At 37.2% G+C, this 15,247-nt stretch overlaps 2 protein-coding genes across 18 annotated transcripts in view; one reads left to right on the top strand and one right to left on the bottom strand.

Annotated features, from left to right (window-relative positions):
* The window catches only part of LOC131434696 (cell adhesion molecule Dscam2), a 446,907-nt gene that overhangs the window by 218,899 nt on the left and 212,761 nt on the right, over positions 1 to 15,247 (top strand). The gene's annotated exons all lie outside the window — the stretch shown is intronic.
* On the bottom strand, positions 13,531 to 14,770 carry LOC131434700 (pancreatic triacylglycerol lipase-like). Its single transcript, XM_058601715.1, has 2 exons — positions 14,494 to 14,770; positions 13,531 to 14,435 (listed from the first exon to the last, which is right to left on the bottom strand). The coding sequence occupies exons 1-2, from the start codon at positions 14,703 to 14,705 to the stop codon at positions 13,619 to 13,621; spliced, it is 1,029 nt and encodes a 342-aa protein (XP_058457698.1). The 5' UTR covers positions 14,706 to 14,770; the 3' UTR covers positions 13,531 to 13,618.

Below are 15,247 nucleotides of genomic sequence, written 5' to 3'. Positions count from 1 at the left end.
AAAGATTGCTTCGCTGCAAATCATAATAAAAATTATCAGTTTAGTGTAAATCGAGAATAGTTTGTTTAGCTTTGTGCACTTTTCGCAGTGCAAAATTTACACTAAACAAATGCGAATAAAGCCAGCATTTGACTGCTTCGTATTCGAGAAAAATGTTCCGAACAATGTTCAATATCATAGAAAATTCCACAATTCGACCCTTCTGAAGGCAAGAAATAAAATCCGTTTGATTGTTTTTTTCACTGAAATGCGCAAATCTGAAATGAAATAATCGACATCAAAATTAAATATGTTTCTATTTTTGTTGCCGTTGAGACCGCCCATTAGTGAAAAAGCTTCAAACTCGGTTCAGTATGGAATCAATCGGCAGTTCTTCTATTGGAAATGAGCAGAGAGAATTTCGCTTTAAACAAGAGCGATTGCGTCATCCTGCTGCTAGTCGTTTGCGTTGGAGCAAAGTACAGCAACAAGTGGACAACGCTGGAGAACATTATGCAAAATCAGTCCCTGAATGTTATCTAAAGAACTAGAATTACTTATCTGTTAATTACGCAAATCAGAAGTGAATGTAATCAATTTAAAGACTGCCCAGAAAGTATGGACGCAACCAAAAACCGCTACCATTTCGCAATGGTTCAGAATCTGTCAATTTTTATGTTGTTTATTCGTTTTCATTAATTTTTTGCGAAATGCGTTGACTTTCAGCAGAACAACGTCGAAAAATTGTGCACAAATTGTGCACAGAACGCGGACTGTCACTGAGAAAGATAGCAAAGATGGAAGGAGTAAGTGAAAAAGCCGTGCGAAATGCAAGCAGGAAGTTCGGTGAGGATAACAGCTTAGAGGATAAACCGAAAACGGGTCGAAAAAAAGGTCCTGCTCAGTTGGATAAACGTATACTGAAGGCGTTCGTGCAAAAGAAGGAGGTTTAGTTCGGGATGCGGCCAAAAAAGTGGGCACTTCGAAGTCAAATATTCTTCGTGCTAAAGAACGTTTGAATCTTCGAACCTATAAGAAGCAGAAACAACCAAAACGTAGTCCGAAAAAAGAAGCATCGATCAGGCCAAGGGTTCCAAAGCTGTTCAACATGATTCTTGCTGAAAATTTGAACTGCATAATCATGGACGACGAAACCTACGTGAAACTCGATTACAAATCCTTGCCGGGACCACAATATTATACGGTGCGAGAAGCGCAGGTGTTAAACCAGTCCGAGACATCGATTGAAGTCGAAAAATTTGGTAAGAAAGCTATGGTCTGGCAAGCAATTTGTAGCTGCGGCAAGATTTCGAAACCCTTCATCACCACTGCTTCAATGTACAGCGAAATATACATCAAGGAATGTTTATAAAAAAGACTTCTACCCATGATTCGAAGCCACAAGGATCCTGTTGTCTTCTGGCCAGATCTTGCTTCTTGTCACTTTCGTCCCAAAAGACATGAATCCACCAAATTGCCCACAACTTCGACCAATTGAGGAATTTTGGGCATTAACGAAGGCACATCTTAGGAAACATGTCTCGGCAGCCGAAACCATTCAACAGTGTCAAAACTTGTCGCCAAGAAGTCCGTACGGAATTTAATGAGGAACGTTCGCAAGAAGGTGCGTCAGCTAGTCTACAATGGCTAAGTAGCAAATGTTGAGAATAATATTCTGTTGTTGTAGTCTATTATTATCAGTATATCGAATAAAATTTGAATATCTAACACTCGTGAATTATTTGCAGCGAAATCAAAGTGCGTCCATACTTTCTGCGACAGTCTTTAGGTTCACAGTCTGATAGATTCTAATTAAAAAACGTGTTTAATCCACCTAGCAGTGAGATGATACCTATTGTTATCAATCCGCATGTGTTTTTTGCATGAATATTCTTCGGTGTTTAAGTTTTCATGACATTATTTTAATGACCCTCGTTTTAAGCGACAATTTGAGATTTTAATCACTCATTACTCTGTAATGTCGAAACTGCAAATCGGATCGAATTTGAATCTAGAAGTGTGATAATCGATTAAACATGCCATGATATGTAAGTTCCACTTTAGAGTTTACGGTAATTTAAGGTACTTCCAGAGCCGGTATTCAGGAACCAGCATAACCCAAACCGATTCGTATGGCCATATGACGAATAAATTACAACAGTTTTGAGTTCAACTTTGAAGCTTTTCGGGATTGTCATCTTCTATATCGGTTTGAATTTTAAAAATTCATCATCATGTAATTCGAGAACCGGAAGTCATAATTGGATAAAATAATTGATTTTTGTATATAAGTTTGTTTTAATTAAAATTTTTGTTTCTGAAATTTGATTAGGCTTTTTTTGAGAAAACGATTGAGCTTTGAGAAACGATTTTATACTGGAACCGGAATTCTAAAAGCGGTATGGCCGAAGTCAGATAAATTCACCTGAGTAGCTGTACACTTTACATTTGTTTCAAAACATTTGAAAATCAGTTAAGACATCTTTGAGAGATCATAGCACGAATTAAATTTTTAGGTGCCTTCTGATCGACAACTGAATACCACTAAAACTGAAAAAAGTTAATTTTTTTATCGACTATCCAAATCTGCTAACCCGATAAACCTGATTAAATTATGTGGAATAGACATTTTTATACAATCCCCGAAACCGGAAGTTGGATCTGACTGAAAAGCAAGATGTTTTATAGAACTTTGAAACTTTTCATTTGAATCTTAGATGATTCTTAGATTTCATTTGCATCTTAGATCGGTTCAGCCATCTTCAAGAAAAATGAGTTACACAGGTCGGAACCAAACATAATGCAGGAACTTTGTTTGGGAGCATACGACTTTTCGTATGAATCTGAATTTGTAGAAAAGAAATTTTCCGAGAAAATTAATTGAAGTTATTTGTCACACACGCATTTGCTGATCTCGACGAACTGATTCGAATGGTATATGGATGTTATGTTGTTCCAGCATTTATTGCTGTAAGTAGTTTAAAACAAAATAATTAAAAAAAATTCTGCCATCATCTGGTTTATATATGTCATATTCGAACGATTATGTTGCCAAAAACGAGCCGTGCCAAAATCGGTCCGAGGCTAAATGTCATGAAAAAGAATGCTGTACACAATCCTTTTGGTTCTTAGAAACAATTGTATGTAACAGTATAAAAAATCGTGTTTTCCGTTGCTCCCAAGCATTTCTTTGTCATACAGCGCTCAAAACTCCTACTGCTGGAATAGGGGGAAAAGTCGCTTACAGAAAAATTTCGATATCTCCGTTAAAAATGGACGGATTTTAACAATCTATGGCTTGTTGGATAGGTATTACCGTGCGGAATCTAAGTCTGAAAACATATTCTGTTTTCAAGGTCAATTGTGACAGATACTGTCAAAAAACTGAAAATTTTGACATAAAACTTTGTATAACTCAAAAAGTAAACATCCGATCTCAAAACCATTCAATAGCGTTTTGGGTGACGGGGAGACCTTCCATTTGCGACTAGTTTGATGAAAATCGGTCCAGCCATCTCTGAGATCTCGACCTCTTAGTTGACAACACACATACGGACACACACACACACACAGACATTTGCTCAGTTCGTCGAGCTGAATCGATTGGTATATGTCATTTGGCCCTCCGGGCCTCGAAAAATTTTTCGAAAGTTTGAGCGAATTCTATACCTATTTTTTATATATATAAAATTAGGTAAAAAGTCGCATTTTTTCTCGGCTCTTTTTAATTGGATTCTGTGTGTATTGGTTTGAATGCGTTTTGTTGACTACAGAGTGTGCAAGTGGTGCCAGATATTTTAATGTTCTTTACATTTGCATTTAATTGAAGGAATTGTTTTGAATGATATTGAATACAGAAGATTTTTAACGTTTTTGTACAAACGTTTTGCATGATAAAAAGCATCATTCGAACAACATTTTGTAATTTTTTCGTGGAAAAATATTGAGAAATAATTCGTTGAAGAGATATTTTTGAGAACGCTTGTTAAAAATCATGATTTGCGGTGTCCACTGTATCTCAGCGCAGACTAATCAGAAGTGAACAACTGAACGCAGCATAGCTATACCGTTTTCGTTTACTGATCAGAGCAGCCCGAGAGGTGACCCAGAGTCGCCCAAACAACTGTTGATGTGTTTGTTTTAGCAACCTGGGGTCGCTCTGGATCGGACTCACGTCGCGTAGTTTCGCTCTGAAAATTTTCTCGGGTCGCACCACGATATCCATGCAAGTTTGTTTATTTTTTCTTTTTTATATGAGTTGTTGTCTAGGGCGCGTAACACGTGTTCGTTTTACTCGGATTCATAGTTGCCAGCGTGTAGGTTCAAAAACGAAAACGGTATTAGAGAAGAAGTTTTTCTAGACCCCAACGTTTCTGTTTGATTTCTAAATATTTTTTTTAATTTTTGGTGGTTGTTCAAAGTGAAAACTACGATTTTTTACGAAAAAATCCGCCATTTTGTAGCGGTTAAACCTTCCCAAAGTAACAAACAACGAAAAGGAAAACGTTGGGGTCTGGGTTTCTATATGTAGAAAGTGTGTGCAAAATTTGAAAAAAAAAATGGTGCAGTAGTTTCTGAATGACGATGGACACGAACTTTCAAAACTTGCTTTCGAGAAAAACGCGTTTAAACGTTTTTGTCGATAAAATCAATGGAAACAATTAATTACTCCAGGAAGCCCGTAGGGCCTGACATTTTCAAAAAATCATATTTTTTTCTATTATAATTTATTATAACGAAACATTTCAAGAAAGATTTGTTAAGTTTTGAAGTCAATCGAAGTAGAAATCTTGGGCCTGTGCGCCGAGCTCTTGCTTCTTCGTAGAATGAGATAGCCATAGATAAAGATCCATATCTTCCAGAGTTTCGTTCCAATGGGCTTGACAATTTCACAGAAAATTCTTCAAATGTTTTACTATAAGAAAATATAAAAAAATAATAAATGATTTTTCAAAAGTGTTAGATCCTAAGCACCCTCCCCCCTTTAAAAATATCGACTAGGTTCTCAGCAAAACCGAAATAGTAAGAATTTTTTTTTTATATTGCAACTGTTTCTGGCAACTGTGTAGTTTTTCAACTTGAGTAAGAAAAACATAGAGCCGTAGTAGCGATTTCCCATTCTGGATAGAACTTTCGCTGAAAGAGTTTGTTATGGTGCGGGTGTTAAAATAAGCGAGATTCAAAATCAGTTTTTGATTGGTAGCTGACATGGCATGTTCATGCTTAATTTTTCTATCATATTTGGCTTATTTTTGTCATGAATACGACTTACTTTACTATGGGGCGCCTATTCAAAATTTACCCTTTACTAGAATGGGTGGATCCAATTGTAAATATCTCTTATTATACTCAAGAATCAAATGTACACCATGTTTACTTGTGTTGGTAATTTGTGTATTACGTACATTTTATTTGGTACGTGTGTCATTGATCTATGTACTTATATATGGAGTGCAACAAGTTTATTAAAGTGGCTTGAACTAACGAATATTAAGCCTACCTTTCTGGATGAAATAACAGTTTTGATAAATTTTTCATCAATGTTTGATGGAAAATTGCGTATATTTTATGAATGTAGATATAAATTCCCCAATAAAAATTGTAGCAACACTGCTTAAATCATCTGAAAAATAATTGAAAAATGAATGTGATTTATTTCAGTTTCATACTCGACACACCAGAGAACCCATAACCTTCTCAGACTAACTAATTTGTTCTCTCTTTTCACAATAGCATTCCATTGGAAAGATCCCTAGTTTGTCATATAAACATTAAACCAAGCATCAAACCAGCCTGTTAAGTAGAAAATGAATGCGTCCCTAATATATTGTCGAAGCACTTCTCACTAGGAAGCAATCACAGTAACCACTTGACGGATTGTGACGAAATTTTACACATGTAAACAATAAACTCTAATCTAGTTTTATGCAAAATTTTGTTAGCCAAATTATGCAAAAAATAATCTTATTAATAGAATGATGCTATGCCATGTCACGTCGTAAACTGTCAATTGATCAATTGAACTTTGTCTAGAAAACAAATAATACAAAGTCTGAAACTAAATCGCAGAAGATTAACAGACCAAAATTAAATATGGAACATATTTTGTACTCTACAGTTGTTTGACGCATAAATAAATAAATCATGTTGTTGAATATCATCAGTAGGCGAGAAAGTGGAAATCAATTTATTACCAATAATCAATCATTTGTATATTACCAAAAGGTGTGCAACCAGCTTTCCTATAAAAAAAATATTCATAAGATAATGCCATCCCTTCGAAAATGGAATCGATTTTCCCAATTCCTAAATAGTTAAAGCGAGATGCTGTATTATATATATACACTTTTCTCACGCTTGTTTTTCCCGTTACGTAAAAAAAACTCTAGACAGTAAAATGGATCTCCTGAAAAACCCAGAAGTCGCTCAACCGCATCAGAGTCCATTCAACAATTTCTGCCTCATTGACTAATAGTCCGACCGGGAAGTAACGCCATTAGCAGTTCAATCCCAGAAACCCGGCCCAGAATCTTCACCGTAAAGCTAAACAGAAACTCTGAAAATCATGGTTCGTAGAATTTCAACACGTTCAAAGAAGCCCCAGCCCTCCCAGCACTGTAGTTGGAATGTTGGCTGGCGGTGGAAACAAAATGAGAAAAGATTTTCAGCATCAGCACCAAGACTGCTTCCTAAAAGCGTTAGCGAATGTTTAGCTGCCCATTCCACGTTTCAACGAACTCGTCATATAGTATAATTACTTCTTGAGAAGCACCCTTTTCAAAGGATCTCCTCCACCGTGCCGCAAGTGAAGTGGGGGTTTGTGAGATATCTTAACCCTTTGGTGCCCGCACGAAAAAAATTATATGCCTATAGCAATAACTGTATCAATATTTTTATAACATTCATTTTGTCCCAAATTTTAACCTAATTGTGGTCGTCACCGGAATGTATCGAAATTCAAAACAGTTCTTACAACGATGAAATTCGATTGATCGGAAATAATAGAGAGCATGGATCTACAACCGGTTTAAATATATCCAAGGACATTTGAGGGATACCAGCTCAACAGTCATCCAGTTTGCTAGCCTTCGCCCGTTGCTTGTTGGGATGCATTTCGAAGAAAACTGCTGGAAAGATTAATTTCGAGCTAAATGTTTTCAGTAAACAAACTAAACTAAACATCATGCCCCATTCAGCACCGAGCTGTTTCACTATTCTAGTCCAGCACACACATCCACACCCACATGGCGCCTTCTGATTCACGCCTCTCGACGTCGAGCTGTCTGCTGTCGCTGCTGGATGTTGTGTAATGAGTTTTTAAGAAGTTCAGTCCGCGTGCAAAACTTTTGCCGGTAATTATGTGCTGTTTCTCGCTTCTGCACTGTTGCCATGGCCAGTTAAGTGGACCTTTGATAGGCGGGTGGTTTGTCTCGGGTGGAAATGTGCACTCGCTTTGTGCGACAAGGTTAAGGCGAAGCACTGGTTGAATGAGGGAAACAGTATTTAAAAAAAATGCGAAGCTAGAAAACAAAAAAAGATGAAAAATCCTATTCTAATCCACCTAGTGGTGTGCCTGATGCCTTTCTCATAGTATTCATTACATCATAAATATTACCGTGAAATTCGCGAAAAAACAACTGTTCATTGAATAGAAATAAGAAAATTTGGTCGGACCTAATCTTACAAACTCTGCAAATCCTGTTTACCCTGTAGTACCGGAAATAGTATCCACAACAAAGTTAGGAATTCCGTGTGGAACCGTAAGAATAAATTTGTGAAAATCGATTTGGCCATCTTGAAGCAAGTTTGGTGATTTGCAGTTTTCAATCACCATTTCAAATTCTTTCGAAATTGGATTCAGATGACCGGAATAGCCGAAGTTGATTCGTTTGCCAGCAACCAATATGACCTACAAATTGGAACAGTTTTGAATCTAGTTAAACCTAGACTTACTATCTCATGCTCTATTTTGATTAAACCAATTAAACGAAATTTAACAAATGAAACGAAAATGCGTTTTTGTTACTTCTGCATATGTAAGTTAAGCTAAACAGCATGAATCAGCAGCATAAAACATGTAGTAGGATTATTATAATTATTATTACTATTATTATTATTTTTTATTATTATTATTATTGCCATCATTACACCACCGACACGGTATTACTGCACTACCGGCTGTGAAAATTGCATATTTTTTTCAAATAAACTTTAATTCATTGACATTTTTTTTTTAAATCATTTACTTTCCCCCAGCTTTACATTCTGTTATTCTTTCGGTCGCACTTATGAAAGAGCAAATTTTTTTATCAACCACAGCACCGTCTTTTACCAATACCACACACTAGTAGCTGACATTCGTAACCGTTTCGTTTTCTGTATAGCGAAAAAGAACAAAGCACGCATCGTTCGTTTTGTCTTTTCTTCTTCCACGTTATACGGTATTGAATTGTCATTCTATATGCCAATTTGAAAGCTTCGACACTCATCGCCCTGTAACTGCGGAACCGGAAGTCAGACCTGGATGAAATTTCACAGTATTTTTGAAGATAAAATGAGCTTCACTTCAAATCATGATTTGTGAAAATCGGTTCAAGCATCGCAGAAAAATCGAAGTGAATTCTATTTTTGGAATTTTACATCACCACTTTCGGTGCTTCCGGACCTGGAAAAGGGTGGACCAGTAGTGCCGAATTAAGTTTTTATGCCCACAAACTAACAAGCTCTGCAAACTAGGAAAATTTATCCGACAGTTTTAAGGGATTTGTACCTGTTTTTGACCGTCGTTCGTGAAAAAATGCTAATGAAATTGGTAATTTTCCACTTATCACGTTTTAGTTCCGGAACCGGAAGTCGGATCCAGATAAAATGTTTTACAAATTTTTAGTAAACTATAAGACCTTTCATTTGAATCTTTGTTTGCGAAAATCGGTTGAGTTCTTTCAGAGATAATTGAGTGCAAACTTTTTCTCAAATTTTCACATATTACATTCTCCCGAACCAACGCACAGTGGGGCAAAATGGACCAAAAACGCGACGATTTTTTTGGAGGCATGATACAGCTGACCACAAAGCACTTTTTTGGTGTAAAATGGTCAGTAAAATCGATTCCATGTATTTAGAAGGACCGCACGAAACGCTATCATGTTCATTTTACCCCAAGTTCCCTTTTTATACTGCATTGTATTCAAGCTTAACTATATAACATGAAACCGAAGAACTTGCAGAAGAGCGAATAGAGTGTTTCCGATGTAAAAAAATCTAACAAATCGATTGCATGTAGTTTTATTGACAGCAGAAAACTCGTTGCACCGTTTTACCCCATTTCTTTTCTAGTTATAATATTCAGTTGAAATATGATCTACAATCCAAAAGTAGATCCAATGCGATCTATCAATATTGGTTCATAATACGTGCAAAATATCTGCGATCCAATTAAACACAATAGGAATTACAGTACTAGCCTGTTTAACCCGTTTTACCCTAATTTATATCAAAAGTCGTATTTCTGGTTGAACTTTCTCTCGCATACCGAAAGCAGGCTGATTGCAGTTGATGAAAATCGATTAATATTACGAAGAAAGACCTGAAAATAGGATTACAAATGAATTCAACGGCCGCACGAAACTTGTTGGACCGTTTTACCCCAATTTATCTTTTAACTTAGTCTTAAGATTTTGCTCCACATTGAATTCACGACTTATGAAATAAATTGGGGTAAAACGGTATAACAAAATTCGTGCGGTCATTGAATTTATTTGTAATCCTATTTTCAGGTCGTTTTTCGTAATATTAATCGATTTTCATCAACCGCAATCAGCCTGCTTTCGGTATGCGAAAGAAAGGTTAACCAGAAATACGACTTATGAAATAAATTAGGGTAAAACGGGTTAAACAGGCTAGTACTGTCATTCTTATTGTGTTTAATTGGATCATGATATGAACCACGTAATATGAACCAATATTGGTAGGTCATAGTGGATCTGCTTCTAGATTATAAATCTGAATTCATCATAAAATTATATTTGTCGGAAAATTGGGGTAAAACGACGTAGTACGAAGCATGCGATCATGAACACTATCTGTAAATTAATATTTGAGGTTATATGCGAAACATAGAACTGTCTTGTTTAACCAAAATTGGTTCAAACACCGATCAGTAGAACTTTTCTTCTGTAAATTCACAGAAGAAGATGACTGGGGGTAAAACAGAATACAGTTGTTTGCGGTCAATCTTATTAAAAACAATCCATTTATCTAACTTATGAGCATGCCAGGAATACCTTCCGATTGGTGGAATTGAATTTTTTCCTGTGTTTCACAGTTAGTTTTCAAAGTAAAGTCAGAAGAAAGAGGAATTGGAGCAAAACGGGCATGATAGTGAATTTTGCGGATCTTCTAACTATCATAAATCGATTCTACAGAAAAATTTGCATTTCTTAAAATATTTGCTCATGTTTTTATAAAATTATTGAGCAAAGTCGCGTTTTTGATCGTTTTTCCCCACTGTGCAACGTTTCTTCACTGTTGACTTCTAAATTCACACTATAGCTTAGACAGTATTTGCATCATTACTTTATTTATCGCACTCCACATGTCTTCTTAACAACACGTTCTCTCAGTAATGTTATCCACTCTCAAAGTCATAAAACTTGCTTTTTTATATCATTTATTTTACCCCGGCTTTAACCATAAAGCTTGCTTCATTTAGAATTGTAACAAACTTTTGTTCATATTGTGGCGCTCCTGGTGGACGGATTTGGAAGTTCTTGGCGCCCACGTGTCGGGAATTTTGTCAGCTTTACGTATGATTTTGACATTCCCCAAATTGACTGTACTTTGTAAACAATCAACATGGAAGCCGAAAGAAGGGTAAAAATTGTGCACAGTTATTTGGAAAATCCATTGTGGTCTGCATCAGCTGAAATTGCCTAGAAATACCGTATGGCGCGTATAAGGACACATTGACGACGATTCGGAAGCCTCACGCCAATCGTCGGAGTGGAACTGTCAACCGGAAACTGCGTGGTAAGATTTTGAAGACAAGTAAGAGGAATCCTAATCTGTCGGACCGTGATTTGTCCAGAAAATTCGGTGCCGCCCATAGTACCGTGAGGAGAACTCGAATCCGGGAAGGAATCAAGTCGTATCGAGCTAGCAAACAGCCAAATCGGACCATAAAACAGAATAGTGTGGTCAAAATTCGTGCTCGGAAACTATATGACCAGGTGCTAACCAAGTTCGATGGGTGTCTTCTGATGGACGATGAAACCTATGCCAAGGCTGACTTCGGGCAAATCCCAGGTCAAAAATTTTACTTGGCAACGGCTCGGGGGGATGTTCCAGTCAAATTTAAATTTGTTTTTGCCGACAAATTTGCAAGAAAATTTATGATTTAGCAGGGCATTTGCAGCTGTGGCAAAACAAAAACGAAAGTTTTCGTTACAAATAAGACAATGACATCGGAACTATACCAAAAAGAGTGTCTCCAAAAACGAATTTTGCCGTTCATTCGATCCCACGACCATCCCGTAATGTTTTGGCTAGATTTGGCAAGCTGTCATTACAGCAAAGTCGTTCAAGAATGGTATGCGGAGAAAGGGGTTCAGTTTGTTCCGAAAAACCTTAACCCACCCAACTGTCCCCAGTTCCGCCCTATTGAGAAATACTGGGCAATCATGAAGAGGAGACTAAAGGCAAAGGGAAAGATTGTCAAGGACATCAATCAGATGACGACCTGGTGGAATAAGATAGCTACAACAATGGACGAAGAAGGCGTGCGCCACCTAATGAGCCGTGTTACAGGAAAAATTCGAGAGTTCCTTCGAAACCGTGACGAATAATTTTATCCGTATTTTTTCTTAAACACTACATTTGTATGAAAAAAGATCTTGAATTCAATAATAAATAACTGAAATACAGGCAATTGTCTTTGTTCAAATTCTATCTGAAGCAAGCTTTAGGGTGCAGGGTTGCCAAATTCATATCTGTATTTACTTAACATAACTATTTACAAATTGAAAAGGTGATGGTAGTTTTTGGAAAGCTTTTGATTTTAATCAAGTTTGAAAAAACAATCTTGACAGAATCTTCTAGTAATGATTTTGAAAATATAAGTAATAAGAGAAAGGCATAACCACTAGGTGAATTAAAAAAGTTTTTTTCAAAGTTATGCGATTTTTTTTCTACCCATGGAATAGAACATTTTTTCTAAGACCAGAATTAGTCCGCTTAGACAAAACAGTGCGCATCTCTCACGCTTCGTAGATCTTCCGGTGAATAGCTACTTATTAACTCACGACGTTTTTATGTTATTTCCGGCATAAAAGTTGAGAATGCAACACTCTTCAATTACAGAATATTGTTTCTCCAATTTCAACACTACTGCCGGAAGAGAGACGTTTTCCAGGTGTTACCCTCAGGTCGTGCTCACATTCGCATTTCGAAAGTCCTGACGAGTAGTCGCCTTCAAACAGTAGCAACAACTGAATTTAAGATAAATTTCTGAAACCTGAATTCAAAAATTGTATGGAAACCTGGATTAAATCTCTGTAACTGAATCCTTATTCTGGAATCTGGAACTGGTTTCTTGACCAGATTTTGAAACAGAATTTAGTTCTTTATTTTTTGTTCAGAATTTGCATAAGGAATGCTAATTTAATGGTTTTAATTTCAGAATTCTGGAATAAAATTCAGGATATGAATTTTAGATCTAGATTCTGAAACTAAATGTTAGATCTGTACTCTTAACCCGAATTTTGGAACTAAAAATTCAAATCCTTTCAGTTTCAAAAAATAATTCCAAAAATTCGGTTCTGGTGTAGATGAATAAATGATGGTAAAACATTTATTATAGAGGTTTTAGCTCCTTAAGGCCATTCGCCTCTTCGGGCCTGCAAACCTTTCTGACCCTATGTAAACTTCGAATAAATTCCGCCAATAGATTCTTTTTAGAACCATTAAAATATTCCCTCAGGATTGCGCGAAGTTTCCCTCTACTTACTATTTTTTGCTCTTATTTGCTTTGTGTTATTTACTTGTATGGTAGACTGTGTTTATCGTCAATATGTCGTACTTTAGTGTGGATGCCCCGTTACAATTTTGGAGTTGTTGCAAAATTCATACAATCAACTAATACAAACGATTATCTATATTCGTAAGTGTGTCAGTTTTATGCGTATTCTTGTCCTCCAGTTATGTCTGTGACATTACCCACCCGCCTTTTTTGATGCAATCTTTTCAATAGTCTGTTGAGACGAGTGTTTTTTTTTTATTTTTAGCACTTATCAGTTAACTGATACGGTTCCGCTGCATCGTCCTGATTCGTGTGTGTCTCTCGAGTTCACTTTCTCTCTTTCGGATCTGATTAAGACATAGCAACTAGTAAAAGTGTAGTTGCACCATAGCAGGAAATATGAGACGGTTTTGCCTTGTGACTGCCTATTTCTTGAACGTGCACTGGGATTCAAATGCAATAAAAAAAATTACTTTTTCTATGACATCAATAAAAAAAAATAAACGCTAACATTCCTTTTTCTTTTCTATTTTCAGGTAAGTCAACTACAACTTCAGGTAAAAAGCTATCACTTCGTTTAAAATTCGGAATTTTTAATTCCCAGCAGAGACCTAAAATGGTCCCTCACACCGTGTACGGTTCGAACGCGGATGTCAATAGATAGAAATCTCCTCCAATGCGGCTCGAATATATCCCCATTTTCGAGGATTTATTGAAGATACACAAACCTGCCAGATAAGCTGCGTAACCAAAACATTTCTTCCCATTAAACACATTGTTCCTGTTCAGTGCCATCCGAAAGAGCGTATATGAGTGCGCATGACTGCAACTGACTGGTTCCCCACTTTCCGCATTGCTAAGCAAAGGAATCGCACAATTCGGTTGCGGTACCAATCCTCCGGTCGGGTAGAAATTCTCGTGGCCATCACCAACGCACACACCCCAAGTGCACCGGGATGTTATGATCATCTGAACGTACTGGGCATCGGAGCTGTCCAGCCTTTTCGAAGTTCCAATATCGAAGGGCATTTTGAACAGGGGACTCGCCGGATCCAGTCCATAAATGGCCCCTACCTTACCTCCCAGATTCATGCCAGCATTCCCGCTGATATGGGCTCCCATGCTATGTCCAACCAGCGATATCTTACTCAACGGAATTCCTTCACCGTTCAAATATTTGATGAAATTGGCCAAATAGGCACCCACTCGGACGGTGTGATTTGCGGCCAGTGCGTATCCGTAAATCGCCAAGTTGCCCCAATCCACCACACAGATGTTGGTGTCGACAAACTTTAGATAGTCAGCCTGCATGGCCTTGATCCAATTCCTATTGCGGTTATCCAGCCATCCATGGGTAATGAATACTATCGGTTTTGAGGTATCAATCTTTGAACGTAAACTGCCATCACTAATAGCAGTTTGGGTGAGATTCGGCGAGTTTCTGTAAAACCGTAAGAGTTCAACTAAAATGAAGAACGATTCAAACTAAATTGACGTACCGGTTTCCACACCAAAATGTTACGTCTACCTCGATTGGGTTCGAAGAATCATCACTCAGGATATATTTAGTGTCATTAGCCACTATCCCAAACAAACTGTCCATCAAGAAAGCCGCATTGTAATCGGAGGTAGCACTAAATAAATCCAACAGTCCGGCCAAAGCATGTTGGCCGAGCAAAAGTAGTACCAACACTTTAAACAGGAGTTCCATTTCCTTCTGAAACTCAAACCGGTCGTTTGCGACTTTTCAATTTGACTATCAATCCTTGACAACAGATTAAACCAACGGGGGCTATTTTTAATACGAAAATTTTCTACGCAATTCCACGTAAGATACTGTTTGAACATCTGGAAGTTTTTCGGGCAGACAACAACAAAGGCTCTGTTCTGAATGTGTTTTTTTTTGTCTGTTCTGTTCTGTTCTAAGTGTAAATGATGTCTAAAAGGGTGCCCGTGTGGTAACACAACTGGTTGCTGATACTGCGCATGCATTATCGAACAAATGAATTAAATTATATTACGTAAATCGTGAACCTCTAGAGCTGTCACGCTTTTACGTAATAAAATCTAGATCACGAACAAAAATTATGGAAAACTGTGAGTATTTCATACCGATGCGAAACTTGACCTTCCATTTCAACAGACTTCGCAGCCGATTCATAGAATGACTAATGTCTAATTTAATATGTTCTAGGCATGTTCTTAGCCGTGCTAGAACTTCAATGAAAACAGGTCTTAAAATGTGCGTAGAGC

Source organism: Malaya genurostris, chromosome 3 (assembly GCF_030247185.1).
Source record: "Malaya genurostris strain Urasoe2022 chromosome 3, Malgen_1.1, whole genome shotgun sequence".
In the NCBI taxonomy this organism is placed as follows: Eukaryota; Metazoa; Arthropoda; class Insecta; order Diptera; family Culicidae; genus Malaya; species Malaya genurostris.
The sequence above is the reverse complement of the archived record's forward strand: the minus strand, read 5'-3'. Positions and strand labels throughout refer to the sequence as shown.